Source organism: Nelumbo lutea, chromosome 2 (genome assembly GCF_056320005.1).
Source record: "Nelumbo lutea isolate HS-2025 chromosome 2, American lotus-T2T, whole genome shotgun sequence".
Taxonomy (NCBI): Eukaryota; Viridiplantae; Streptophyta; class Magnoliopsida; order Proteales; family Nelumbonaceae; genus Nelumbo; species Nelumbo lutea.
Window position 1 is genome coordinate 100,906,550 of NC_142685.1, and position 27,312 is coordinate 100,933,861.

The 27,312-nt window shown below is 37.5% G+C and overlaps 1 protein-coding gene across 4 annotated transcripts; it reads right to left on the reverse strand.

The window, feature by feature from the left end:
* Positions 1-413: 413 nt before the first annotated feature.
* On the reverse strand, positions 414-18,222 carry ING2 (PHD finger protein-like protein). Of its 4 annotated transcripts, none has more exons than XM_088970755.1 (9): positions 18,090-18,222; positions 17,911-17,990; positions 17,681-17,772; positions 17,528-17,599; positions 12,005-12,195; positions 4,462-4,525; positions 2,232-2,488; positions 2,057-2,095; positions 414-770 (listed from the first exon to the last, which is right to left on the reverse strand). In XM_088970755.1, exons 3-9 carry the CDS (start codon positions 17,724-17,726, stop codon positions 666-668), a joined length of 774 nt encoding a protein of 257 aa, XP_088826881.1. In that variant the 5' UTR covers positions 17,727-17,772; positions 17,911-17,990; positions 18,090-18,222; the 3' UTR covers positions 414-665. The 4 variants fall into 4 exon arrangements, with proteins under 4 accessions (XP_088826881.1, XP_088826884.1, XP_088826883.1 ...); XM_088970758.1 differs by having other exon boundaries at positions 17,681-17,800; positions 18,090-18,212; XM_088970757.1 differs by lacking the exon at positions 18,090-18,222 and having other exon boundaries at positions 17,681-17,800; positions 17,911-18,084.
* Between the last annotated feature and the right edge of the window lie 9,090 nt (positions 18,223-27,312).

Below are 27,312 nucleotides of genomic sequence, written 5' to 3' on the forward strand. Positions count from 1 at the left end.
AATACGTTGAAATTTTGATACAACATGCCAATAAAAATTAAGAAATGCAAGTAGGTAGACTTGCATGTTCAAGGGACAAACTCCAATCCCACATGATAATTTTTGGCCTAGGTCTTTTGGTAAAGTAAAGCTCTTTCCCTTTTCTTGTTTTACCAAAGGAAATTCCTTTGCCGTGCCTACAAATTTTCAACTTATTGAAAATGTGTACATGTACATATATAATTATATTCTTAAATTACAAAACATAATTATAAATAAATTGATGGTCTTTAAAAGTGAAAACAACTCTTAAAAGTTACCCTAGCCATACTTTTCCCTTTTCCCTTTTCCCTTTAAACAAATCAAGGACCCACATTAGTGGTGCATAGTGTTATGTAGTTTCACGGCTGTAACTTGGTTTTCCAAGACAATAATTTTCCAGCAAATGAAAGGCCATTATATAATTAATCAAGGAAAACAATATATTATACAGTCGAATAACTCTTGCTTGGTTTTGTTCCCATGTAGGAGGATTAAAGAAACAGCATCACCAATATACATCAAAGTGATCAAAGACAGAAACCGAGGTGTAATTTATAGTTTACATGCCTCCATAACTACAGAAAAAAATTGACTCATGGCCCTCTTGCTGCCAATTAAATCAAAGAACATAAATATACATATATTCAAGGTGGTAATAATCTGCAGGTGGGGCAATACCACTTTCCTTTGAATCTTGTCTCTGGTGTGAGGCCAACACAAGCATAATGGAACCATTCACCTCCTTGACACTGTCAAAGAAAATATCAATTTTCATAATTCATTAATTTATCCAAACAAGAGACTAGAAATGTATAATCAAGCAACAAAAGCTGACGTTGTCTGCCTACCTGGGGCGTGTTGATAATTATTTATGTAAGAAAATTGCAATAAGAAACTTTGTAAAATGCTGGGTCCTCAATGCACTGGACTCGTAGGACGGATCTTTTACTATGAGAAGTTAATTTATTTTTCTTAGTTGCGTTTTCTTGTGACATTTCTGTAGCTTTATTCTACACTCTTACCCCTGTACGATTTTATAGAACATCACAATCTACCAGCATAAGGCTATCCACCTTTTCCCTCTACTGCAATAATCAAGTTAACTGGATTACCGAAAAAAGATTATTCAATAAACAGCATAAAGTTGAGATATCAGTTTCTCAAGGCTGTGTAAGCAAAGAGAATATTTATCCATGACAATGTTTCTCGGTTTAGAGTATTTATGTCAGAAGATGAAACATCCTAATTTCTAGCCATTTATTTTTTTGTTGTCTCCTTTAAAGGTTAGATATGTTATCCAGATCAAACAAAGATTGGAATTTATACATATTTTGCAGCTGAGGTCCATGTATCACAAGATACCCTCTCGATGTGGTTTCAGCCAAAAGTTCCCTTGAGCATGTAGAGGTCCTATTCCTACCTAGTTTACTTAAGAACTTCTGACAATTTGAAGACTGTAATCCTGAACGGAATATGGAATAGTGAATTTAACTGTTGAAGCATGGAGCTACCACAGGCAAGGAAGTTTCACATTTGGCTAATCAAGAAGATACTCTAATAAAAGGATATTCAGTATCAACCCCTTCACTGCATAGAGATGCTAGGACTAGGAGCACTTAAGGCAAATTGCTGTTATTCCTGCCTAAATACTACAGGAATATTTTTGTTGATCCCACATGAGTAATAAATTTTATTCACAACACAACATTCCTCCATGCCCAAAAGTGCAATAAATAAATATTGCCCTAGGCCTCTAGCATTCCTTCTTTTCAATTTTTAACCAAATGGCAAAATACTTTATGCTTGATACCAGATTTCAAATTTACAGTTTTATGAAAATATACTTTTTATCATACTCATAATATTTTTCTACCCTACCAATAATTTCTTGGTTGAGTTTTCAGTTTTCAAAGGTTGTCCTACCTATGACCCTCTCTTTGCATCTAGAAATTACATTTCACAAGGACCTATGTGTAGACTGCATGGACTAAAGCAAGGATAAAAACAGAAACAAAGGGTAGCAAAAGGGACTCACATTCTCATTATCACAAGCAATCATGTCTCCAAAAGACACCTGGAAATTGTACAAAAACAAATAACTTTTAGGCATAAGAACATCTGAAGGGTAACTTAAAAGATACTCAGTTACACATGCAACAAATGAACTAAAGGTAATAAAAAGCTTGAAAATGAAATATCAGCGTAATAACCTGATGACAGATGCAGTAGGTGGGTTCATTTGGATCAATGGGCTGATCAACATCAACAGGAGCAGGAATGCTTTTTTTATGGCTTCCTGGAGGAGGCATTAGTTCAAAATCCTTATCACGTTCTCGGTCCCAATCACGGTCCCTGAAATCTAACCTCTTGGATTGAGGTGTTCCAAAGAAGGATTTGCGTTTCTCATCTTTTGGCACTATAGGAACAGGAGGAAGGATTGCTGGCTCATCTGGTGGTATTTTACCCTCTAATAAAACCAAATAGAAGTAAATAAAAACCAAAAACATGCATAAGTCATCTTGGCTTTAATTTAAAGATTAAAAAACACCTATTAATATTTTGCAACAAAAAAAAAATCATTTCAAATTTCAATTCATCTGCATTTTATCAATAAGCTTCACCTTGCATGCCCGAATGTCATATGAAAAAAATACATTTTTTTGCATACATTAGTGTCCGTATTTGTTAATTATAGTCATGGTTTTCAAAACCGAACCTGACCGGAAAAACCGGGAAACGGTCACCTGACTGGTTCCGTTTTCCCCCAAAACCATTGATTTTGATCAGCAAACCGCTGAACCGGCCGGTTAACCGTTCGAACCGTTTGAACGGTTTTGACCGTTTTTCAAATTTTTTAAGTTTTTTTTTTCAAAACGGGCCAATCATTCGGGTCGAACGGTTGGACCGTTCAAAGCAGTAACCGGACCCCTTACCGGTTCGGTTCTAAAAACCATGATTATAGTTCATAATTACCATCAATAAACAATTGCAGCAGTTTGCAATGTAATGCAATCTCTTTATTAAAAACCAATAACTAGAAACTTTTTATGGTCTTCAAATGAGGCACCTTTATTTTTCTTTTCTTTGTAGCAACAATAATAATTCATGTAGCTTTTGCACTTACCAACAATGTTTTGCAGGTCATAAGGATATTAGACAGAGTCGAAGATACAATAATGGCATACATTTTATGTCCATATATAGTTATTCCTTTTTTATTTTGATCAATGCTTTAGATCTAGGTCACTATATTTCAATTTGCAATGCATATACAATACAGTGAATACACCAATGAGTAAAAAAAAGTCAGTTTTATTAGGTACAAAGAAGAATATTTGGTGAAACTCGTTTTGCCCTTTTCTTCACATAACATCCAAAACACCTGCATCACTTACTGTTGTAACTACATTAGCAAATAGCAAACATAAGACCAGCAATGTGCAGGCATCAACATGGTTTTCCCCCCTCAATCACCAAATTGGTTTTTAGACTATATTTTAATCCTCAAGAACTTACTTTTGTTTGGGTGATTCAAGGTTGTGAGGAAGCTCCTTGTGATTAATATTGTAAAATAATTACAAGGCCAGCAATGCCTTATGGAGTAGAGTTTTCACATGTCCAAAAAATGAGTGTAGTAGAAGTATGAATATTGAGATTGATGAGTGAGAAAACTAGAAAGTAGTATTATAAGTGGATTTAATTGTAGAAACATAAGAGTAGCTCCAACAAATAATAAAATGAGGAAAAATAGACTAAAATGGTTTGGTCAGGTGCAGAGAAGATCAACTACAGTACCAGTGAGAAGAAGAGATCTATTACAAGTTTATGGTTCTGAAAGAGCTAAAGCAAACCAAAAAGGATGTGGAATGAAGTGGTGTGAAATGACTCGAGGGTCCATAATTCAACAGTGGATATGGCAGTAAACACACTGGAATGGTAGAACAATATTCATGTAGTTTGGCCCCATATGGTTGGGACAAGGCTAAGGGCCTGTTCGTTTGCTCTGAAGTCTGACATCTAAAAGTGCAATAATTACATTAAGAGGTATATTGGTATTAGTAAACTTTTCTTTTCTCTGAACTCTGAATGTAGAGAATGTTGTTCTGAATTCTGAAAATTATCAAATATCCATTTTGACCTCATATATGAGAGTTTTTGTTTGTCTTTTTGGGGGTATCATTGGAAAACAAAAAGTTGTATGATTGCACTTTAAGAGAAAAAACGAACAACCATTTTTCTCTTAAAGTTAAAAGATTCATCTTAAGAGTTGAGAGGAAACGAACAGGCCTTAAGTGGATTAAGATTTTATAAAGATTTCTTTTTGTTTTGTCATCCTTTTTACCTGTGGGTTTACTCCCTGTATATACAGAAGAGTATACTGTACTTTTCTTCTCAATGAAGGCTTTGATTCCTATAGAAAATATTATCATGTTATAATACCTTGCTTTAAATCTTCTGCAAAGTTGTTGAGATCTTCATCAAGCCGTTTTACATGGCTATCTATCTGCGAGGCATAAAAATGTAAGAATAGAATCCAAATTCCAGTAAAACATTAATCCTATAAATGACCATAGGTATTTTGCCAAAATTTTCAGTGAACACAAAGAAGCTTGAAAGCATTTCACAGGAGCATTCAATGAAATCAAAGCTAAGCATTGCTCAAACATATTCTGCCATTTCATCCATTGCTAATGAAATTAAGGAGTTGAATGTCTTGCTTAATGTTCTTTTACTTTGGCATCCATCAACTAAATAAATAAACATTTCTTAACAGCAAAAATAAACAGTTCTGTTGATTGCCATTCTTTTCTAAGATAGGTTGTTCATTGTACATTCATAACCATAAAAACCCTTGTAAATTACTTGTGACTTTTTTTATGATAAATGATTATTTTTATTAAAAAGCTTTATATCATATCTCTACAAGCAACCCTAAGAGAGGCACGCGCTGCTACCTCTCATACATAAAAGAAATCACATTACAAATGTGCCCTGAACAAAATAGATCTCTCCATTCCTTGCTTAGCCAAAGCATCTGCCATCCCAATTGCCGATCTCCTCACCCATTGTATCCTCAAATTCATATTCCTGGTTAACCATGTAAATTTTTTCATCTCAGTCCAGTAGCACTAAATTATAGACTCTGGGTGTTTTAGCTATTCTATCACCACTTCTAAATCCCCTTCAGTCACCATATTTGTCAAATTTATTTCACTAGCTATCTGCACCCCTTGGATTGCAGTTAGCAGTATCGCTTTGAGTGAGTCACCCATACCTGCAGGGCCAAAAAAAAGTGCTATAGATTTACCTTCTCCATCTCTCAAAACCCCTCCTATTCCAGAAGGGCCTGGATTACCTTGGCTGCTCTCATCAAAGTTCAGTTTAACAAAACCTTCAGTTGGTGGACCCCAAACAACCTCCATTCTGTCCTTTCTCTTAGAACTTTTAGCAACTGCTTCTCAATTCCTCCAAATATCATCAAAGGAAAACTCGAAAGCAACTCTAGAGTTGTGATCCAGTGGATCACCTAACCATCACACAAATCCTGATTTCTTCCTTGCTTTTCTCCTTTTCTAAGAATATTATTGCATTCCTCTCCTGCTAGATGGTCCAAATCCAAATCAAGGCTGCTCTGACACATCTCCACATTATCCTCCCTCTTTTCTTTGGCCAAGTAAATATGAAGGGATCAAATAACATATTAACCTCAGTTGGTAAAGTCCACTTGCACCCAAACAAAGAAAAAAAGCAAAGCCAAATATCTGCAACAAAAGGGCAGGATATAAGTAAATAAAGACAACTTCATTACTGGATTTGCATAAGATGCACCAGTTAGGGAAGAGACAGGAATTAGGTCTTCTCTTTTGTAGCAACTAGCAAGCCCATAGTATTTATCTTCCCATGAATTACTTCCCAGCAGAAAGCTCTTACTTTGGGTGGAATGGGTCTGCACCAAAACTCTTTAAAGGGAAAGGAAGAAGCTGAGGAATCACAAAAGGTCTTGAACAAAGAAGCACAAGAAAACAAACCCTTGGGGTTGGGGGCCCAAATATGTTTTTCAGATTTATCAAGGTCCAAGCAAACCTCCTGAAGGAGTTGTAAAAGATACACACAAGCCAAGAGTTCATTATCCCTAAGACCTCTATGGAACCCAAAGTCCCAACTAAGGTCCACTGGATGTATTGGAGGAATAACAAATCTTGGCACACTCATTTTTGTACAAAGAAACTGAGTATAAGGAGGGGGAAAGCTCCTTTGAAGGACAAGAACCAACCCAAGTTTCATCCCAAAATTGAACAGAAGCCCTAGAGCAAACAGCATACCTAACAAAATGGAAAAAGTGAGGCAGAATGCTATGAACCGCTTTCCAAGGTGAGGCCAAGGTAGCTCTGGTAGATACACCTGTGTCCCAACCATTTCCCAACCTTCCATGTATGCTAGCTATTACTTCATGCCATAGTCTATCCCTTTCCATCGGCCACCTACAAAGCCATTTCCCTAGCAGAGTCCTATTCTTTTTATCCACACTACCAATCCCTAGCCCTCATTGTTTAAGATTCCTGCACACAACCTCCCATTTAACTAGATGATCCTTCCTTCCATCACCCGGCTCCCACAAAAAGTCCCTCATAATCTTTTCAGTTTTTTTGGCTTCTTTTTAGGGGATTCTAAAAACTTGTAGGAAATAGATTGGTAGGTTAGCAAATGTGGATTTAATCAAGGTAATCCTTCCCCTCAAAGATACATAACTCCTCTTCCAAGTTGCCAGTTTCTTTGTACATCTCTCCACTATGGGGTTCCAGAATCTACTCTCCTTAGGTTGCACCTAGAGGAAGTCCTAGATAGGTCAGAGGCCAACTGCAATAGGACACTCTAAAGTATCTGCAGCAAAGTTCAGTTCCTCTACCTCCAAGTTTATTCCTGTTATGCAACTCTTATCAAGGTTGACTTTCAGATTAGAGATAAGCTCAAACTTCTTCACCAACTTTTTCAGATTCCTCACCAAATTTTGCTCTCCACCCTCATAGAAGATTATAATATCCTAAGCCAACTGTAGATGAGTAATTGGGATCCTATTTCTTCCAGTCTTCCATCCTTTTATTATAGTCTCTCTATCAGCCTTTAAGACCATTCTACTTAACACATCTGCCATTAGGGTGAAGAGAAAGGGTGAGAGAGGACCTTGCCTCAAACCCCGATGAGCAAGAAAGAAGTCTCTAACAAACTGCAAGACTTAACACAACCATAGATCCATTTGCACCATCTTGCCCAAAACCACAATATCTCATCATATCAATCAAGAATGTCCAATCCACCAAATCATAAGATTTCTCTAGGTCCAACTTGCACACAAAACCTTTCCTTCTTGATCTTTTCGGATCCTCTACACATTCATTAGCAACTAGAATCTGATCAACTATTTGCCTCCCTTGAATGAAAGCCCCTTGATTTTGAGTGATTACAACTGGGAGAACTAATTTTAGTCTGAACAAAAAGACCTTGGCTAAGATTTTGTAAATGCTGGTTACTAAGCTAATCAATCTAAAGTCCTTAGGGTAACTAGCATCAGTTTTCTTTGGTATAAGAGCTAGAAAGGTTGCATTCACCCTGGACTGCCATTCACATATTTAGCACTCTGCTTTCATGCCATTTTTTCAGCATAACCCTAATTTGTTATGTCCAACTTTAATGAAAAAAACAAGTGCCCAGAGCGAATTGTCAGCCATCATCATCATCCATGCCTTATCCCAACTATATAGGGCCAGCTACATGTATCCTGTTTCACCAATCCGTTCTATTTAAAGTCATATCCACTGTTAAATTACTAGTGCCTCAATCATTTCTTACTACTTCTGCCCATGTCCTTTTTGGTCTACCCTAGCTCTTTTAGCCCCTTCAACTTGTAACAAATCACTTCTTCTAATTGGAGTTGTTGGTAGTCTTCTATGCATGTGACTAATTGGAGCCACTCGTAGGTTCCTATAGATAACTTCATTCCTAATCCTATCCTTTTTGGTTTATCCACTCATCCATCTTAGCATTTGCATTTCTACCACACTCATTTATGTGGACAGAAAAACAAGTTATATGCAGCACTTCAAGTGTACAACAATAAGCACAAAAATACCAAGATGGAAACAACAAAACAAGTTGGATTCTTAGGGATTTTAGACCTGAACCTGAAGTAAAATTCCTCTTGGAACAGTTCCATTACAGTAACAATGGTGTTAAGCTAGCCTCTCGCATGGACACACAGCTATAGAGGGATTGGAAGGTGCCAAAATGGGTCGGCTCCTCAAAACCCAAACTCCCAAGTCTTGAAAACCCTAGCTGGGGTTGAGCTACAGTTCAAACAAGAGTTAAGGAACCAAAGAGACCTCCATAGAAACAACCCCCTTCTCTTTTATAAAACTCAAGGCTTACTGGAGAAGCCAACTAAAATATTTACACATATGCCCCTAGAATGCTCTCCCTTCACAAACAACTCAAGAACAAAACTAACTTCAAACAAACCCCTAAAAGATAAAACACCAAAGAGACCAAAAACTAATAGCTGTGCATCCAGCTGCCTCTGACCAGAATCCAAATTACAAAAATGACGAAAATACCCCTGGACCCAAACTGTCAACAAAGTTACCTAAACACAACAATTTGGGATCCTACTACAAAAAAAACATACAAATTCAGAATGTATTCACATCTCTCTCTCTCTCTCTCTCTCTCTCTCTCCTCTTGTTTCTTTTTTCATTCTTCTTCCCCCTCTTTTTTTGGCTTATCATTCCCACTGGGCTAGAAAGAGATCGACCCTGTGAGAGCAGCAATTTTAGCAGCCTTGCACATGTCAAATCTTTGTGAAGGATGAGTATGTCATCAAAGTAAACCACCGCGAACTTTCCCATAAATCTTAGGACTTGTCTCATGAACCTCATAAAGGTATTAGGGGCATTATACAATCCAAATGGCATAACCAGGCATTCATAAAGGCCTTCTTTAATCTTGAATGCAGCCTTCCACTCATTCCCCTCTCGGATACGAATTTGAAAAGACTTGTGAACCAGCCAATGTGTCCAACATGTCATCAAGGCAATGTATGGAAACCTATATTTAATTGTATTCTTCTTAACAGCTGTCAACACATGTATGCCAACTACTATCTTTCTTTGGTGTGAGCAAAGCTGGTACAACACATGAGTTTAAGCTTTCACGGATCAACCCTTTCTTCAATAACTCTTGCTTGTTTTTGGAGCTCCCCATGCTCCTTAGGACTCTTTTTATAGTGGAGTAGGTTAGGAGGTTAGGTAATGCTACTCTTGGCATTAAATCTATATGATGTTGTACATCCTTTAGGGGAGGAAGGCCATCAGGTTATTCCTCAGGCATCACATCAGAATACTCATGAAATATCTTCTTTACCTTCTCCAGAACAGGTGTTTCTTTGCTGACTTCTTTTGTAACCAACACATAAACAACACCCAAATACCCATCTCCTCCCGTCCTCCAGCCAATTTAGTTGAGGTGAAGAGGGTAGTGGTTGGCTTAGCTTCCTTCTTTGGAAATGAATTAAGATGCATTGGTTTAAGAGTTATTTTCTTATTATCTTTCACAAAATTGTATGTGTTATTGTCCCCATCACACCAAACCAATTCTTCAAATGTGTTACAAATATAAAAATTAACTAGAGATTTATAAGAAACCTCTACCTCATTTCCTTTGTTGAACCACAAAATGCAAAATGGTCGGGGGTTTTCAACAACTTTGAGTATATATATATATATGACATGGCACGTCTGACCCATTCAACCCAGAGAGTAAAATCGATGTCCCGCAACCTGGAGGCAAAAGCAGTTCGGCCTCCGGGTCAGTTTTTAAAACATTGGTTTATCATTCACGCTTTGATACCAATTCATAGGTTCTGCCTATCACAGGAGCTTCTCCAAGGGAATTCAAACCTCCTAAAGAAATTAACAAAGAGGAGAACGACTAAGAAAAAGATTGATTGGTAATTGCTTGCCTTTCCCATTCATTGACCATCTATTTATAATTATTCTGTTACAAACTCCTACTCAAATTCTGCTTTCCTACTATAGTCAAAACTGACTAATCTGACTTCTAATTGGATTCACCTATTATATTCATACTACAATTAGAACACTAATTTAAACAACGTTGACCTTATGTGTGGTCCCTGCCTATATGTCTGATTATAAGGCTGAACCAGGACCACATATGTGGACCACCCAATTGTATTGGGCCTGGGCCTATCAGAGTGGTGGCCTGATTAGTTTTTTGGCCTTCTCTTATCTCTTCCCTGATCTTCTTGTCCTCACTCTCAAGAAACCCTTTTTCTCTCTTCTTTCTTGAATCTTTGAGCTCTTTCTTATTTCTTTATTTTCTAGTGAAGTAAATGAAAAAATTAAATAAATTAATTAAATTACTTTGATTAAGCAAATTGAGTTACTAAGTTAATTAAGTAAATTAAGTGATTGTTAATTTACTATTAGTTAGGCTAATTAAGTTAGTATTTAAGTAATGATTTACTCTTAATTATTGTTTATTTAATGATTCTAATTATTTACTGTTATGCCATCATAGACCCCTTTATCAGTATTCTTAATAGTTTGCTGTTAAATTAATTATTGTTAATTTAATGACTCTAAATTCATTATTGTTATTTCAAGGATTATTTCAATCATGATAAATTAATAAAACTGATTTTTGACTAATAGAGTTTTTAACATCTAAAGTGGCCTTTTCAAACTTTAGGGTCTCAAGGAGCCTGTAATTTCCCAAATTATTTGACTTGAGCAGTGCCATATAAACATCCTTTATTATTTTATTCATTGTCTAATGGAACCGTCGATAATGTCTCTAACGTCATCCATTTTGTCTTAGCGTGGCTTTTCCATAAAAATTTGAGGGCAAAAATGGCCCATTTTAAACTTTAGGGTGTAAAGTGGCCTTTTTACAAAGTTCAGGCATTGTCAGAGCCCAAAAAAAATCCTATTAAAAAGTATAAAAAATTTACATCAACCCATGTATTTGCTCCAGTTTCTTAAAAAGAAAAAAAAAATGCTAAGCTATATAGAAAACTCACAAAACCATTCTCAACCACACCACTGGTGGACCTATCAATATTCTTCTTCTAGCCTTGAATTTCAGTGGTCTAGTACTACTTGAATCGCTGCTATAAATAGAAGTTACAGAGGCCAATAGGGCATGCGACCTATTTGGTAAGTTACTACAAAAATATGATTTGAAGAACTAAATATTTAGTCATCTTGAATGAAAATGAAAATGCAACCACTGGAGATATCAAGAAAGAACAGTTTCCTTCAAAGCAACCAGGCCAATTAAGAAATTTCCCTCACCATACAATGAGAATAGAATACTAAATTGGGTAGTTTAGTCACCAAAACAATAAGAAAAATGAAATACATAATAAGTACATGATTAAACCAGATGCATCCTTACAATTTTTCCTTGACAGTAAAATGGGGACAAATCAACAAATAGGGGCCTTTTGGTTGGGGGGGCTGGGGGGTGGGGGGGGGGGGGGGCGGAGTCCAGAAATTCAAAGGCAGATTCACACTTTAATATAGCTATAGATTTTACTTAGTTGTCAATGTTTCAGCTCCTAATACACATTCTGTTCTATGCATCATTAATTGGCAATTATTTTTTTCTCTCGTCAACAAACTGGGAAAAAATATTTACCAGAAAGTTCTGGGGCTTAAAAATCACATTGTCAGAACAACCCAATTTACAGGGCAATAATAACTGGCTAAAATTATACCCATGCCAGATAAGAACATTAGAATCAAATAGTTGCAATTGGATTATCTAACAACTATCAGTTTCTGTAGCAATCAAAGTATACCAAGAAAGCAAAATGATAAATAAATATAAGAATGAAACCCATGCATTTCAGTTAAACTATTAATAAAGCAAGCACCAAGAAAAGGAAGAAAGAAATGCAGCTCACAAGATCATAAGCTTGCTGTGCTAGCAAGACCTTCTCAGTGCATAGGCTCAAAGCATTCTCTTGGTTTGCCTCAATCTCCTTTCTCATCTTCTCAAGTGTTGCCTCATCATCATTATGGCTCCCTTTCTTTGAGATTTGAGAAGGCAATCCCAAGCAGTACTTGGTCTGCTCTCTTGTCTGATTGATCATGGCTTCCATGAAAAATAAAAAAGTTCAGAAATTTAAAAGCTCAATGACCAAAGTGCTGAAAAAATAATAACAACAATCTATCACTAAACATCAAATCCAAATGTAATAAAGTCCATATGATTTTTTTTTTATGATAAAAAAAAGAAAATTTATTGATAAAATAAACAAAAGTACATCAAGAGGATGATGAGAGAGAACCAAAAGAGAACATACATAGCAAAACAAAAAACTGAAACAGATCTTTTAGAAAAGAAACAAGAGGGAAACTAGCTTAATTCAAGAAGACTCCAAAAACCAATGCCAAGGTCTTCCTTAGAGACTCCTTCAAATTCGTGAAGGATGAGAACCCAATCCATAATCCTTTTGCCACAAATGAGTGTTAACTTTTTTTGATGAATCAAATGAGTGTTAACTTTATCTCTTGAGCTAGCTTTGTTCTCAAATACTCTTCTATTTCTTTCCTTCCACACTTCCCAGCAAGTAGCAAAAGGGATGCAGCTTCACACAATTTTTGCCTTGGCATTTCCTCTCATAGATGGCCAACAAGCAAAGATGTCTCCTGAAGTGCTTGGTTCCACCCATCTAGTCTTGAAAAGCCCAAAGAAGAAACTGCAAACAAATCTTGAACATGGGCAGCCAACAAACAGGTGAAGAACATTCTCCTCTGCATTCTCACACAAATAGCATCTTCCAGCTAAAGTGAACTCCTTGATTCTAAATATGGTCCAAAGTCAGAATGCTATCCAACACCACCAGCCAAGCACAAGCTTCTAACCTTGGAGGAGTGGGGTTTCCCAAACCCCTTTTAACTCAGAACTTTCTGATTCCATCCTTAGCAGAGCCTTGTAAAAGGATTTAAAACAGAGAAAACTCCATTTCTAGACTCTTTCCACCAAATTGAATCTTTCCTATCCACCTGGATTTCAGCTGGCTGTAATTTTGAGAGCAAACCCACACATTCCCAAATCTCCCAATCAAACAGAGCTCTTCTAAATTTTGAGTACCAGCTTGCTCTACCTCAATCAATTTCAAAATTTTTTGAAATCGAGCTGTTCTTCTTTCTCAGTCTATACAATCAAGGGCAAATATCATATAGCTTTCCGATTCCTAACCAATCATCTCCCCAAAACTTGATTCAGCTATCTCTATGTATAGAAGATGGGGGTTAATATTGTAATTTTATTTTTCTTTCATTCTTGTATACTATTATACACTTTTATTTCTTTTATTCTTGTAAGGACAGAATTGTCCACTTACACAATAATATACATTCTTTCTGTTTAGGCATGTGACTTATTAAACACACCCCTCAAATCGAGTCTCTCTCTTGTTCTCTCACTTTCACACCTAGAATTAACATGGCTGAAGAAGCAGGATCTGGTTCCCTGGAAAGTTAGACCTTTGGTAAGGCAAGCACAATACTTGGCATCCTTATCAAATAGCTCATTCAAATGGGTACCTAGAAGTGCAAATGGCCTGGCTGATTCCTTAGCAAAGGCTGGATACAGAAGAGTAAATTGGATTGGAGTTGTCCAGGACCAGGGGCAAGCTTGTAACATCTGTACCTATTTTTTGTGGTTTTCTGTTTATGTTTGTGTGCGTGTGGTTATTATAGATCATGTTTTTTTTACTGATAAAAAAAATAGATCATGTTGTTTTGGAGCTGGTTTGGATTTGTTTTTTTACTCTTGTACTGTTCTTAATTCCACCGTTTTCTGCAGTGGTTTCTCTTTAATGAAATTTATCTGTTGCTTATCAAAGAAAAAGGACGGTACCACAAACATCCCTAATGATATTGATGCTAAGAATTTAGATCATTTGTTTGCTACTAGTTGTTTGCCATTTGTTACTTCAATTTCTAAGAATATTATTTTGCATAAATTTGGGTCTCATTAAAGTCATTTTTCCTTTCCCACTTCTTCTAAGCATGCTACTTTCCTTTCCAATTAATGCATACATATTGGTGTTCGGTCGTCTCCTATTATTTCTAGACTTGGTTACAGATATTTTGAATAATTTATTGATGATTGCACTAGATATACTTGGGTTTACTTTCTGTACAAGAAATCAAAAGTTCTTTCCACCTTCCAGAACTTTTTTTTGAAGATAATAAAGAAAAAATGTATGGGTTGTTAGGTTGATTTATGGGTTTTGGTGATGTCTTATCAGCCCTTGTAATCATTTCCTTTTTCCACCTTCCAAAACTTTCACATTATGGTAATGACCCAACACAATGCCACCATGCATATCTTATGTTCAAATTCAGGGGAAAATATTTTGATACGGAAAACAGGGAATTCCAGACTTATCTGAAGCAGCACGGTATTCTGTCCCAAAGATCTTTCCCAAGAACTCTTCCAAAAAATGGAGTTGCTAAGTGCAAGAACAGACACATTTTGAGTGTAGTGAGATCCCTTTTGCTTGACTATCATGTACCTATTACCTTTTGGGTGGAGGCGGCCAGAACCACTATGTATCTTATCAACATCACTCCGTCTTCAGTTCTCAGTAACCATTCTCTTTTTTATTCTCTCTTTCATCATACACCCCAACTATTCTATGCTTCATGTTCTTGGTTGTGTCTACTTTGTGCATACCCCTCCTCATGAGCGCACCAAGCTAACTACTCAATCAGCTATGTGTGCTTTCATGGGGTACAGTTAAGAATCTATGGATTTTCTCTGTTGTGATCCTAAAGTTCACCATCTTTGCACATCTTGAAATTTTATCTTCTTTGGGAATTTGTCTTTCTTTGAACATATTGTTAAATTACCTACACCATTTTTTTCTGTTTTGCATTACTTTGACTCTTCATATGATTCTAAGTCTCCACTGTTGCATATTCAAGAAGTATCCAACTGTTCCAGTGCCTATGCCTCCTCCTCCGTCATCCTTAGGATCTATCCGTCCAACATCCACACCTTATGTAAGTGACCATTCACCACCTATTCCTACTCCTTTATGTTGTTCTTCTAGAGTTTCTTGTCCTCTTGACTACTATGGATTTTTTGCAACTCATGGCACTTTTCTATTGTAGTGCTTTTTTTTATCAATACTTTTATATTGTATTGTCTTCCACAGATATCCCAAAATCTTACCAATAGGCTATAGAAGTTGAGCTGCTTGAGCATTGGGAAGATGCCATGAATTCTGAGATTTAGGCTCTACTAAAGAATGATACTTGGGAACTTGTGCCGCCTCCACCAGATGCTTTCATCATTGGTAGTCGTTGGGTTTACTCTGTCAAGCTGAATACCGATAGCACTTTGGATAGATATAAAGCATGACTTGTTGCTCGTGTATAAACAAAAACATGGCATTAACTATGAGGAGACTTTTTCCCCAGTTGCCAAAATGATACTGTCAAACTTATTCTTGCCATCATTGCTGTTATGTAGTGGATTATTCACCAGATGGGTGTAAAGAATGTCTTTCTTCATGGGCATTTCCATGAGACAGTTTACATGAAGCCACATCCATGATATTTTGATGATCCAAAGTTAGGCTGCAAACTTAAGAAGTTGTTACATGGACTCAAACAAGCTCCACGAGCTTGGTTTGAGAGATTACGTGGAGTTGTGATAGAGGTTGGGTTTCAACAAAGTTCATCAAATTATTCCCTCTTCACTCTCAAGCATCCTTAGGGCTTGGCTCTTCTTTTGGTGTATAGTGTCGACATCCTTATTAGTGGTGAAGACTTGGAAGGAACCAATCGTTTTTTTAGCTGTAAGGTAAAGTATTTCACTAAGATCAAAGAGCCAAAATACAATATAGCCCTCGTACAATGAGAAACTGTACAAAGAGAAACGGTATGTCCAATACAACGACCCCTTGGAAAAAAAAAAAAACTATAAACTCCTTACAAAAAGGAAATCAGAATAAAAAAAGGAAGAAGTGTGTCTATTTTTGAATAATGGATAGATTTCCAACCAAGAATGCACCATCCCCAAAATCCTTATTGGGTACTTCTTTTGAGGATTGTTTTCCGTCGAATAATCTACTATTTCTTTCACTCCACACTGCCCAAAAAAACTGCTGCAGGGAGGATGCTCCAAGCTACCTTTCCAGCCCTAGTTAAGCCTCCTACAACCCATGCCCCTATAAATCCCTTCACATCAGCCAAGAAGCACATCTTGACACCAAAGAGTTACAATAGACTCATCCAAATCTAGTAAGAAAAATCACAGTGTAACAACAAATGGCTAGAAGGCTCCACATTCCATCACATAGACTGCGTTTGGTTTGAAGGAAACATTAGGGAAAGGAAAGGGAAGGTAGAGAAACCTGTACAAACCTTGCACAGATTTTCCCATCTTTCCCTACCTTTTCCTTCAAACTAAACACAGCAATAGTGAACAAGCTATATCCTCCACCTCTAAACCTCTTCTGACTAAATTTTCTTTAGTCAGGGTCTTATCCAGCAGTGCCGACCAGACAAAGAAAGCCAGTTTAGATGGACGGAACAGACCTGATCCAAATCTTGTCACCTGGAAAGAAGAAGACTCCTCCCTTGTCAAGCTGTTAAAGAAGGATTTCACATAAAAAGTACCCGATTTCTCGAAGAGCCATTTCCTTTTATCCTCCCTTACTCCAGATGTCTTTGAGTCATAAAGAATTGAAAGAAGCTGATCAAAGAAGCTACCTCCAATCATTTAAATTTCTCTTGAATTAAGAGTTTCAAATACAATGTCCATTCTGCCTCTCCAAACAATCAGCCACTGTTGCATCCTTGTTTACAGAAATCTCAAACAGATCAGGGAAGAGAGTCATTAATGGGCCATCCCCACACCAGAAGTCCTTCCAAAAAAGCACCCTGAGGCCATTTCCCACTTCATATTTTATGCCCTTCAAAAACTGAGGATGAACTTTCTGAATTGCCTTCCACAATGAGCACCCATAGGATGATTTTACTTCTTCTGTCTCCCACTCCCTTCTGCTTGAACTGAATTTGGACACTATAAACCTTCTTGACAGACTACCCGTATACTCATTGAATCTCCAGAACCACTTCCCTAGCAAGGCTGTGTTGGTACCTTTCAATGCTCTGATCCCTAGACCCCCATTCTCCCTGGAGCTGCAGATTTTTTTCCAGTTTACTAGGTGACATTTTGATTCCTCCTTCCACCCCTTGGTATTGCAAATTAATGTAACTTGATAACGTTTCCAAGGAAATGGAAGATTACAAAGTAATAAGAGAAGTCAAAGACTTTCGATTATTGCCTAAAGACTCGATGAAAAAAATATGAAATATTTGTTTTCATTAGTGTCATAAGCCCAATGGATTTCGAACTAGATGTTACAGGAAAAAGGCCAAATTATGAGTCAAAGTTCTACCTTGTGATCTCTCATCGAGTTCTCTCATGGTGTTAAGAAGCCTCTGAAGTTCTGCTGGTAATGTGCTTGAATCTTCAAATTTAAAACAGATAAATAAATATACAGATAACAATAGAGAGTTTCAACGAATAACATTTAAATATAGGTTCTCACATTCTAAATAATCATCAACGAAGACTCCTGTTCTTGCAATCGCCATTCTTACCAACGCCTTCTAGGGTTTCTTTGTCTTCTCACCTTGATCTCTGCAAATGAAATGGAGAGACAAGTTTCCTTTGAACACGTAAGAGTCTTTTGGTCACTGTCTATGGCATTTTTTTTCATTCTAATGTTACTATTTCTCGTGTATTAGGAGATTGGAGAAGGAGAAGAGGTGAAGCTACCTGAAAAAAAACAAAAAAACCTTCAACTTTTTTCTTCTGCTGAAAACCCCAACTTCCTTTAACGCCCAAACCTCGCCACACTGAACAGATAAATTCTCACATTTGTAAGAACAAGGGGATAGAGCTACATTCGCTGATTTAGATTCATCAGATGAATAAGAGGGACGAGGTGAAGTCACCTGATTTTCTCGCTTTCTTCTTTGTACTTTGAAAAATCCTAACTTCTCACGCCCGGACGTCGTCGCCTACGGTCAGTCACTCGAGGAACATCTTCGTGAGGGCTGACAACGGGTCGGGTCTGGGCCGGGATCAGATAGAACGGAACCGAGCCGACATGAAATATGAGAACTTGAAACCGAACCGGACCCTACAGGATCTGTAATTTTTAAACCGAACCGGACCCTACAGGATCTGTAATTTTTAAACCCAACTGAAACAATCGGTTATTAGGACAATCGGGTCTGACCCGACAATCTAATTATAATAAATAAATTAATCAATTAAAATAAATATATACGTTTAATATATTAAATATTATATATAGCTCAGGTCGGGTCTAAATCGGTTTGGGATTAAGTAGAACTGCTTCCAAACCAATAATAATCAAGACATTATATAAGGACCTAGAATCGACCCATTGATTCCAATTCTTGGTACCAGAATTGGCCCCATCGGTTCAGGTTTGTCAAATCAAACTGACCCATTGATAACCCTAATTTTCGCATATGAAGCTATAATCAAGGTAGATTCCTATCGAGATAGATCACACCAAAATCCAAACCAATCCAATTATCTTATATATCTATATATTAAAATGGAATAGTCCTATGTGGCATCTATCTTTTTTTTTTCCTTTATGATTTTTGATTTTTTTTAATTTTATATAATTCTATTTGTAATCTATTATGCTCTAAGGTGCCAATGCTCAGAGTCTAGATCACTTACCAATAAAATACATTCCAACACTCTACCAACAACACCTAACACCTCACATCTCATACATAATAGGTCCCACTTTTTGTTAGGCCATGAATGCCCTTAGCTTCAATTCGATTGATGTACACAAACATTTATGAATAATATAAGTACGTCATTGTTTCATGATCACATTTGATATGTTTTGGTAAATTATTCCTTAAACTAGACACTTACATGACTCATATTAGTTAGAATGTTTCCAACTATTGGATAGATTTGAGGAATTTATCCTAACAAGACTAACACTGATGTACAACTAAATTGGATAAGCAGTTTGTCTCAATTGCTAGGGTTAGACATCAAGCACAACTAGTGGGTGTTTGGAATAAGTACTAAACCCAGACCAAATTCTAGTTATACCCTAGACCTTGGAAATAGATGGGCAAAACTGAAAAATTGCACTTCATGGTTTTTAAAATTGAACCGGTCAAGGGTCCAGTTACCGGTTCGAACGATCGGCCCATTCTGACAAAAAATAAAAAAATTAAAAAATTTGAAAAACGGTCAAAACCATTCGAACGGTTAACCGACTAGTTCAGCGGTTTGCTGACCAAAATCAATAGTTTTGGGAAAAAAAGTGGTTTTGGGGGAAAACAAAATCGGTCAGGTGACCGGTTCCAGATTTTTCCAGTCCGACTGTCTGGTCCGGTCCAAAACCATGTTACACTTAACCCTAGACTTGAGTATGAAATTATACTAGGTTTTGGACCGAACTGTCTTTGATGTACTAACTAGTGAAATCCATTAAGAGTCAAATATCTAGGCATGTTAGGGGCATTTTAAGAAATTACCTAAGTGGATGATTATAGTGATAAGATTGGCCCCATTGTTAGACAAAGTGAATAGCAGGGTTTACATTCTCTATGATGTGAACCTAAAACTACCAGTAATGGATTTCAATTGTATTTGAAATTTGATTTGCAAAAATGTATTTATATGATATATTAATATTTTATGGAAAAGTTTAAAAAATGTTTTAATCACGAGATACATCTGAGCGGATAGTGTGACGCTGCATTTTGTAGTCAAGGAATATGTCTTTCCCTATGACCAATGTTTTGATGATTATGGGTCCAGAGTTTAGGCGCAAATGACCATTACATGGTTGATTACCTGATGGGCTTCGTCTTAAATAAGTCTATTGTCTTTGAGTCTTCATAGAGTGGTTGAATCCAATGATCGTTTATATATAAATGTTGGGTCAAACTGAGCCTAAGCTGATTTGGGTCAGGGGTTCATTGCCTTTGGGAGTAAATTCAGCCTAATCTCTTGTAGAAGTAAAACTGAACTCTTATGGACTTGTGCGAAACCTTTGTGGGTTCCACGCCATACAATGTTTAGGCCTACATGACCTTACAACACATATGAAAGTGAACCATTAAAGAAAATGGATTTAAGGCCCATTACTAATATGACTAGTTAAATAGGCACATGAGGGATGGGCATGAATATGGGTATGAAGCACCCATTCTTCTAATAAGATAGAGTTTATCCATAAGGATAAATTCTAATCATGTTTTGATTTAAATTCAACTCCTACTAGAAGAGTACTCTATACAAGGAAAGAGAGGGATGGACAAACCATTCTATCCTAAGCGCTCTCTCTCTCTCTCTCCCTCTCTCTCCTCCCTTGCTCTTATAAAACCCTAGTTCATTCCAACCCTAATAGGGATGTTTTTCCTTCAGTTTCTAACTATGTTTTTGGAGAAAAACATAAATCCTAAGAAGGCTCACACTACTACATCCATCCCAAGAAGATTGGAGGTCTAAAGTGTAGAAATTGGGTTGTTGAATTGGCTTCACTTCACTATTACACCATTTTCAACAGAAGATTGGTTTGGACTTGACATTGGGTATGAATTACCACTTTGGGAGCTGCATTTGTGGACTCCATATTAAGTAAAATCAAAAACTAATTTGAGTTCCAAATCTAGTCTAGTTCAATGCAAGATTGATCCAAAATTTCAGATTTTAAAATCACCAAGAAGATTGGAGGTCCGAAGTGTAGAAATTGGGTTATTGAATCGACTTCACTTCGCTACTATGCCATTTTCAATGGAAGGCTAGTTCTTTTTTTTTGGGCCCCAAAATGTACTCCTGGTGGAGGGGTGGCCACTAAAATTTTATTAATATGCAGAAAACCGTGGAGGGGGGGTGACGTGAAGCTTTACCCCTCGCTCTATACAAAAGGGAGCCTGGATCATATAAACATTAAGCGTCCAAGCAACCTAAAATAAACGAATTCTTAGAAAAGGAAGACCTAAACCATCTACTGTAATCAAGTGTTGTACGTGTGAAGGAAGTGTACGTGTGTAATCATAAACGGTTTTCTAAGACTCTAAGCAACTAAGCTTTGCAAAAGCATCCGCCGGTTGGCTAGCCTCTCTGTAAATATGAACACAAAAGAAATCCAATCTTTTATAAGCTCCTGAACTTGAGACAACCAAAACCAAAGTTTCCAAGGGGCTGTACAAGTATCATTGAGAATATTAGTAAGAAATTTGGAGTCTGATTCCACCGATATATTCTCTAAATTAAGTGCAACCGCCAGGTGTAAGCCATCCAGCAAAGCCATAACCTCTGCGACTAAATTGGAGTCTGAACCATAAGTGTTAGAGAAAGCACTAATGAAACCATTTCTTCCATCTCTGATGATACCCCTCTACCATGTGGGCCAGGATTTCCTCTAGAAGCACCATTAACATTCAACTTAAAGTAACCCTCTGCAACTGCTAATAAATGCATCACCCTGATGTACCTATTCTTAATTGGGTGAAATCACAACCCCAAACCCTGTAAAGAGAGTTCTTGAGTAAAACTCACTTTGTGGGTGAGATTTAGAGGAGAGGATACCTCATGAATCCATTGCACAATTACCCAAATCACCATATTAGAGCTTCTTAATTTATTTTCCATTCTGTGCTTGTTTCTTTCCTTCCAAATTTCCCAGACTGTAAAACAAGCAATCTGCCCTACTATAACAACTCATTGGTTTTTTCCCGAGGCTGTTGAAAATCAAACAGAGAGAAGCTCCTTGATACTCTCATTACCCATGAAGGGGGGTCCAAACAATCTATTAAAGAAAAGCTAAACTTTTTGAACTAGACAGCCATGCACCAACAAATGATTACCATTCTCCTCTAAGTGAACACGGTAGCAGACACATCTAGATACAAAAGGGATCCCCAACTCCTTTATATCAGAGTCCATCCCTACCTTCCCCACCATAAGTTTTCAAATAAAGAAGTTTATCTTGGTGGGCACTAGAGCATTCCAAACTACCTTGTACCATTCCACCATAGGATGAGCATCCCTATAGAAGGACCAAGCTATTTTAACAAAGAATTCCCCTCTCGTTTCAGGAAGCCAAACTATCTTGTCTTGTCTATCAGAGAGCTTCACACCTGACCTCTGAATATGTCGGAGAGCCTCATCCTCAAGAAACCCCCTAACCTGATCCAGCCTCCAAATTCCTACCTCATCAAGAACATCACAAACTCTCAATTACAAATTAAGACCATCTAGTTGAATGGCTTTCTCAATTAGAGGACCATCCATGGTCCAATTATCCAACCAGAAGCTGATTTCTCCCCTTCCCACTAACCACCCGGAAAGAATGACTAAATCACCTCTTAGTTCCATGTTCACCTTCCAAGTACGAGAAGTATAGCATGGAGTGATGGCTGTATAGAAATGATCACCTTTCAACACCTTGGCTCTGAAAAATTCAACCCACAAAGAATTTGAACACTCGCCACAAAGCTTTCAACCTGATGCTTTTTGGACATCAGATGAGCTTTTAATGTGTATCCGACCTTCAGAAAAAGATCTCACAATTTTCCTCCAAGCTATCCAATGGTGATGATTACCTGTCTCCGAATTAGACCAAAGGAATCCTTTCATCAACTGATCCAGGCACTTTATAACCTTCTTGGGAGTTGCAACTACCGACATCAAGTATATCGGAATATTGCTCAACACATGTCTAATTAGGACCAACTTACCTCTAGCTAAAATCATTTTTCCTTTCCAGCCCGAAATTTTTGCTGCCACTTTCTACACAATCCCATCAAATGCTTCAGCTTTCACCTGGCCCTTACCAATTAGGATCCCAAGGTAGGTGAAGGGAAGAGGCTTATTTACGTAGCCCATGGCTGAAGTTATGATTTGGATTCTACTGCGAGAAGCTTTTATTGAGGTGAAAAAATAACTCTTCGCCTTGTTCACCAATTGACCCGAACACTGCTCATACCTTTGGATTATTGACATTCTCTCTCTAACACTTGCTTGGACCCTCTTGTGAAGATAATGGTGTCATCAACACAGAAATTGTGGGTGATAGGAGGTCAACCCCTGTGAGTCACATAAACATCTACAGGATACTTTTTGCCCAACTTAGACAAGTTTCTGCTGAGTACCTCTTCTGCAATGATAAACAAATACGACGAGAGGGGATCCCCTTGCAACAAGCCTCTGGTGGATTGAAAAAACCCTGTGACTCCTCCATTCCAAAGAACTGAAAACCAGCAATTCACAACTATTTTCCTAACCAAATCAATCCAAGTTTCACTAAAACCGAACCGTCTCAGGACTTTGAAGAGGAAGTCCCAATTCAGCCGGTAGTAAGCTTTAGCCATATCCAGTTTAAGCACTACATTTCCGCCCACAACCTTTCTGTAAATAGCTATAACTATTTCATGTACCAAAGCTACATTATCCATGATGTTTCGCCCCTGAATGAACGCACCCTACTCTAGTGAAATTATCTTAGGTAAAATACCAACCATTCTTTTAGTAAAGATTTTTGCAATAATTTTGTAGCATAAATTACCTAAGCTAATGGGACAGAAATCTGTGAAACTCTTAGGAACCTTGCATTTTGGTATCAAAGAAATAAAGGAGGAAGTGTAACTCACTGGAAGTTGGCCACCATTAAAAAAGAATTGCACAACCCCTATCACATCCATTCCAACAATGTCCCAACACGAGACAAAAAAATGTCCTGTAAAACCATCCGAACTTGGTGCATTATCCCTGTCCATGGCATGAACCACCTCTTGAATTTTTGTCTCAAAAGGAATGGCCAAAAGATTGTCATTGTCTTCCTGATTAACCACACACGGAATGACTTCCATCAATTCCTCATCACCAGCAGCCCCTTCCTCTAAAAGAACACTACAATAATAGTTTACAACACCATGTTTCAGGTCCTCTAGGTCAAAAATCCAATCACCTATAGAACTTTTAATTTTGCTGATTCTGCCCCGCATTCGGTTCAGCTTAACAGAAAGATGAAAAAATTTTGAGTTTCTATCCCCCTCTTTCAACCATTTAATTCTAGATTTCTGCCTCCATAAAATCTCCTCCTGTTTGTGAACTTCATGGAGTTTCTTCCTCTCCTCCCTTAACTTTGTGAAGCTAGCAGCAGAGTTCGTTTGTAAATGATTCAATTCAGCCTGTTGAACTCTGTCTTCTGCCTCCTTGACAACCTGATGAACATTCCCAAAGATCTCCCAATTCCATTGCTTGAGTTTACTCCTTAATTTATGTAATTTGATAAATAAACTCACTAATGGATTGGCGTGAACCTCCTCAGTCCAACAATCCCTGACAACCGTGTGAAAAGAGTGATGGGAGATCCACATCTACTGAAACCTGAAAGGTTTGGGACCTATCTGTCTTTCCACCTCAAAAAAAAAAAAAAAAAAAACAGAGGGCATTGGTCTAAATAGGTGCGATGAAGATGTGTCATAGGTTTCAAAGGGAAGGATTGCGCCCAGCTTGAGTTAACTAGAACTCGATCTAGACAAGCCCAAACACAGTCCAAGCCCTCTCTGTTATTGCACCAAGTAAATCTGCTTCCAGAGAAACCCAAATCAACCAGACCTGCGACATTTATTAGATAAACAAAATCCTCCTTTGAAAATACATCAGGATTTCTTCCCCCCACTTTCTCCTCTCTACAAGTGATCACATTAAAGTCTCCAACTAACAACAAGGGTTCAGAAATACCAGAGGCTAAGTTCTAAATTCTATCCCAAAGAGACATTCTTTCCAACTTACCACATTTGGCATAAACCACAGAAAGAACGAAATTCTCATTGGAAGTGGTGGTGACTTTCAGCGATAGGATTTGATCATAGTCCTCAATCAACTGTACAAAGAAAAGGCTATTCAAAAAAAGAACAATTTTACTACTGATATTTACCATAAAACCAGTCATATTGAGTCTCCTGAAAATCTGGGAAAGTCTATCATCCCCAATCATGGGTTCAGAAACTATTACTACACCTAACTTATGCAGTTTGCAAAGTTTTTTAGACAAGTGATAGAGGGATCATTTACAATCCCTCTAATATTCCAGAATAGACCATTCATTGAGAATATCTAGAAGTAGTCATACCTTGGCCAGTTTGTGATGTGGTAACTAGTCTGTTCTCACTCTATATATATTTTTTGCAAGGCCTTTTCTTGTGAACCACTTGTGTCTAGTTCGCTTCCACCTTTAACCCGACTTCATCCTCAGATAAGGTGCAAGAAGAACTTTAAGCTCTCTCAGTCATTTTATCAAGCAGCTCGGCATCAGAACTGAGGCCAGTGTTGTACCCCCTACGAGAAAGCCTCTCGTCCAATTCCAACTTGGATTATTGCAGCTCCTCAAGACTCCATATCCTGTTAGGTTTCCTAGACAAAAAAGAGATCGTCTCCTGACTGACTGGCCGAATAGGCTTCAAACTAATATCATCTTTAGAAACAAAAGATGTATGCACCCCCTCTGTAGGTAACATCAACTATTCTTGGATTCTAGGTTGCTGGTCTTGGATTTCTTCTGTGTTTGTATTTTCTATCACTACAGCTTCTGGGACCGTTGTTGGGGTTTTTCAAATTTCCTAATAAGCCTACTTCACAATTTGTTTTTTCCTGGGTGCTTTAGGATTAACAGGCATTTTAACTGAAGTGGATTTAGACTTGGTAACTTCTCCCTAAGATTTCAAATTTCTCTTCAGTTTCAGTTTGCATTCCCTCTCACCGTGACCATGTTTGAAGCAGAAAGTGCAATATTTGGAGAGGTTCTCATAAACAATTTTCTACCAAAAACCCTCCTTGCTAAGCCCAACCCAAACATGACTAGGGTTTTCTTTCAACAAATCAACCTCCATGCAAACCCTAGCCGCGGTTGTTCTGATTAAATGAGTAGTAGTTGGATCAACATTTAGCACTCTTCCAACTACCTGCTCAATTGATCGTAGGTACTTGTCTTTGTACAAGTTAATCGACAACATTGGTAGAGAAATCCAAAGAGGAACCACTGACAGTTCCCGACCTAACTCCAACCCAAGCGTCCATTTCAGAAATCTTAGTAGAAAATCCTTGATAATAATAGCCTCCCTCAACCAAACGCTAAAGTATTCCTCCTCACTTTCAAATCTGAGAAGCACATGCCTCGGATCTAATGCAATGACCACAATGGATTTTTGGAGTCTGAAAGTACCTACCAGAAATTCCCTGATCTTCGTTAGGGAAGGACGACCATATGAGCATTTTCCGACCAGAGCAAATTGGAGAGGGGAAAGAGATTTCTCAATATCTTCTTCTGAGAAAAGCACCGCCGATTCTCCCCACTTGATTGAAGGTACCTTCAAAGGAATATCCACCGTCGATGGATCAAAAACAGCAGGAAAAGGATTCGTGGCGGCAGCAACCACCAAAGCAAAGAAAGGAGCACCTCGAGAATTCCCAGGCGGCTCCCCCTATTTCATCGAATTTAAAATAAAATAATTTTGATGGAAGGTTGGTTCAGATTTGACATTGGGCATGAATTACCACTTTGGAAGTAGCATTTGTGGAATCCATATCAAGTGTAATTAGAAATTAATTTGAGTTCCAAATTTGGTTAAGTTCAATGCAATATTGATCCTGAAATTTCAGATTTCAAAATCACTAAGAAATACTAAGAAATTGATTCCTATGTTGAGTTAGAAAAATTTTAAAATTTAGTTAGCCACTAGATTTGGTTCAATCATGTCTAATATGATTTCTAACCCTACCAATACTTTTATGGTGGGCCTCAATTTTATAGCAAGATACACTACAAGAAAAGTGATTTTTAGTGGCATTTGAAAATGCTGCTAAAGATTGGTAAAAGCACCACAAAAGGCTATTGTGGCATTTTCAAATTACGCCACCGATATTTGAGTTGGCAAAAGTTTTAGTGGCATTTATCCAATTTTTAGTGACACTTAAATAAATGCCAATAACACTTACTTTCATTGGTGTTTATCCAAATTTTAGTGGCACTTATATAAACGCCCAAAAAAACTATTTTTAGTGACGTTTTATTCATCCTTTAGTGGCAGCTTCAAATGCCATTTTTAAGTTTAATGATGGCATTTATTGGCACATTTAGTGGCAATTCTTAGTGCC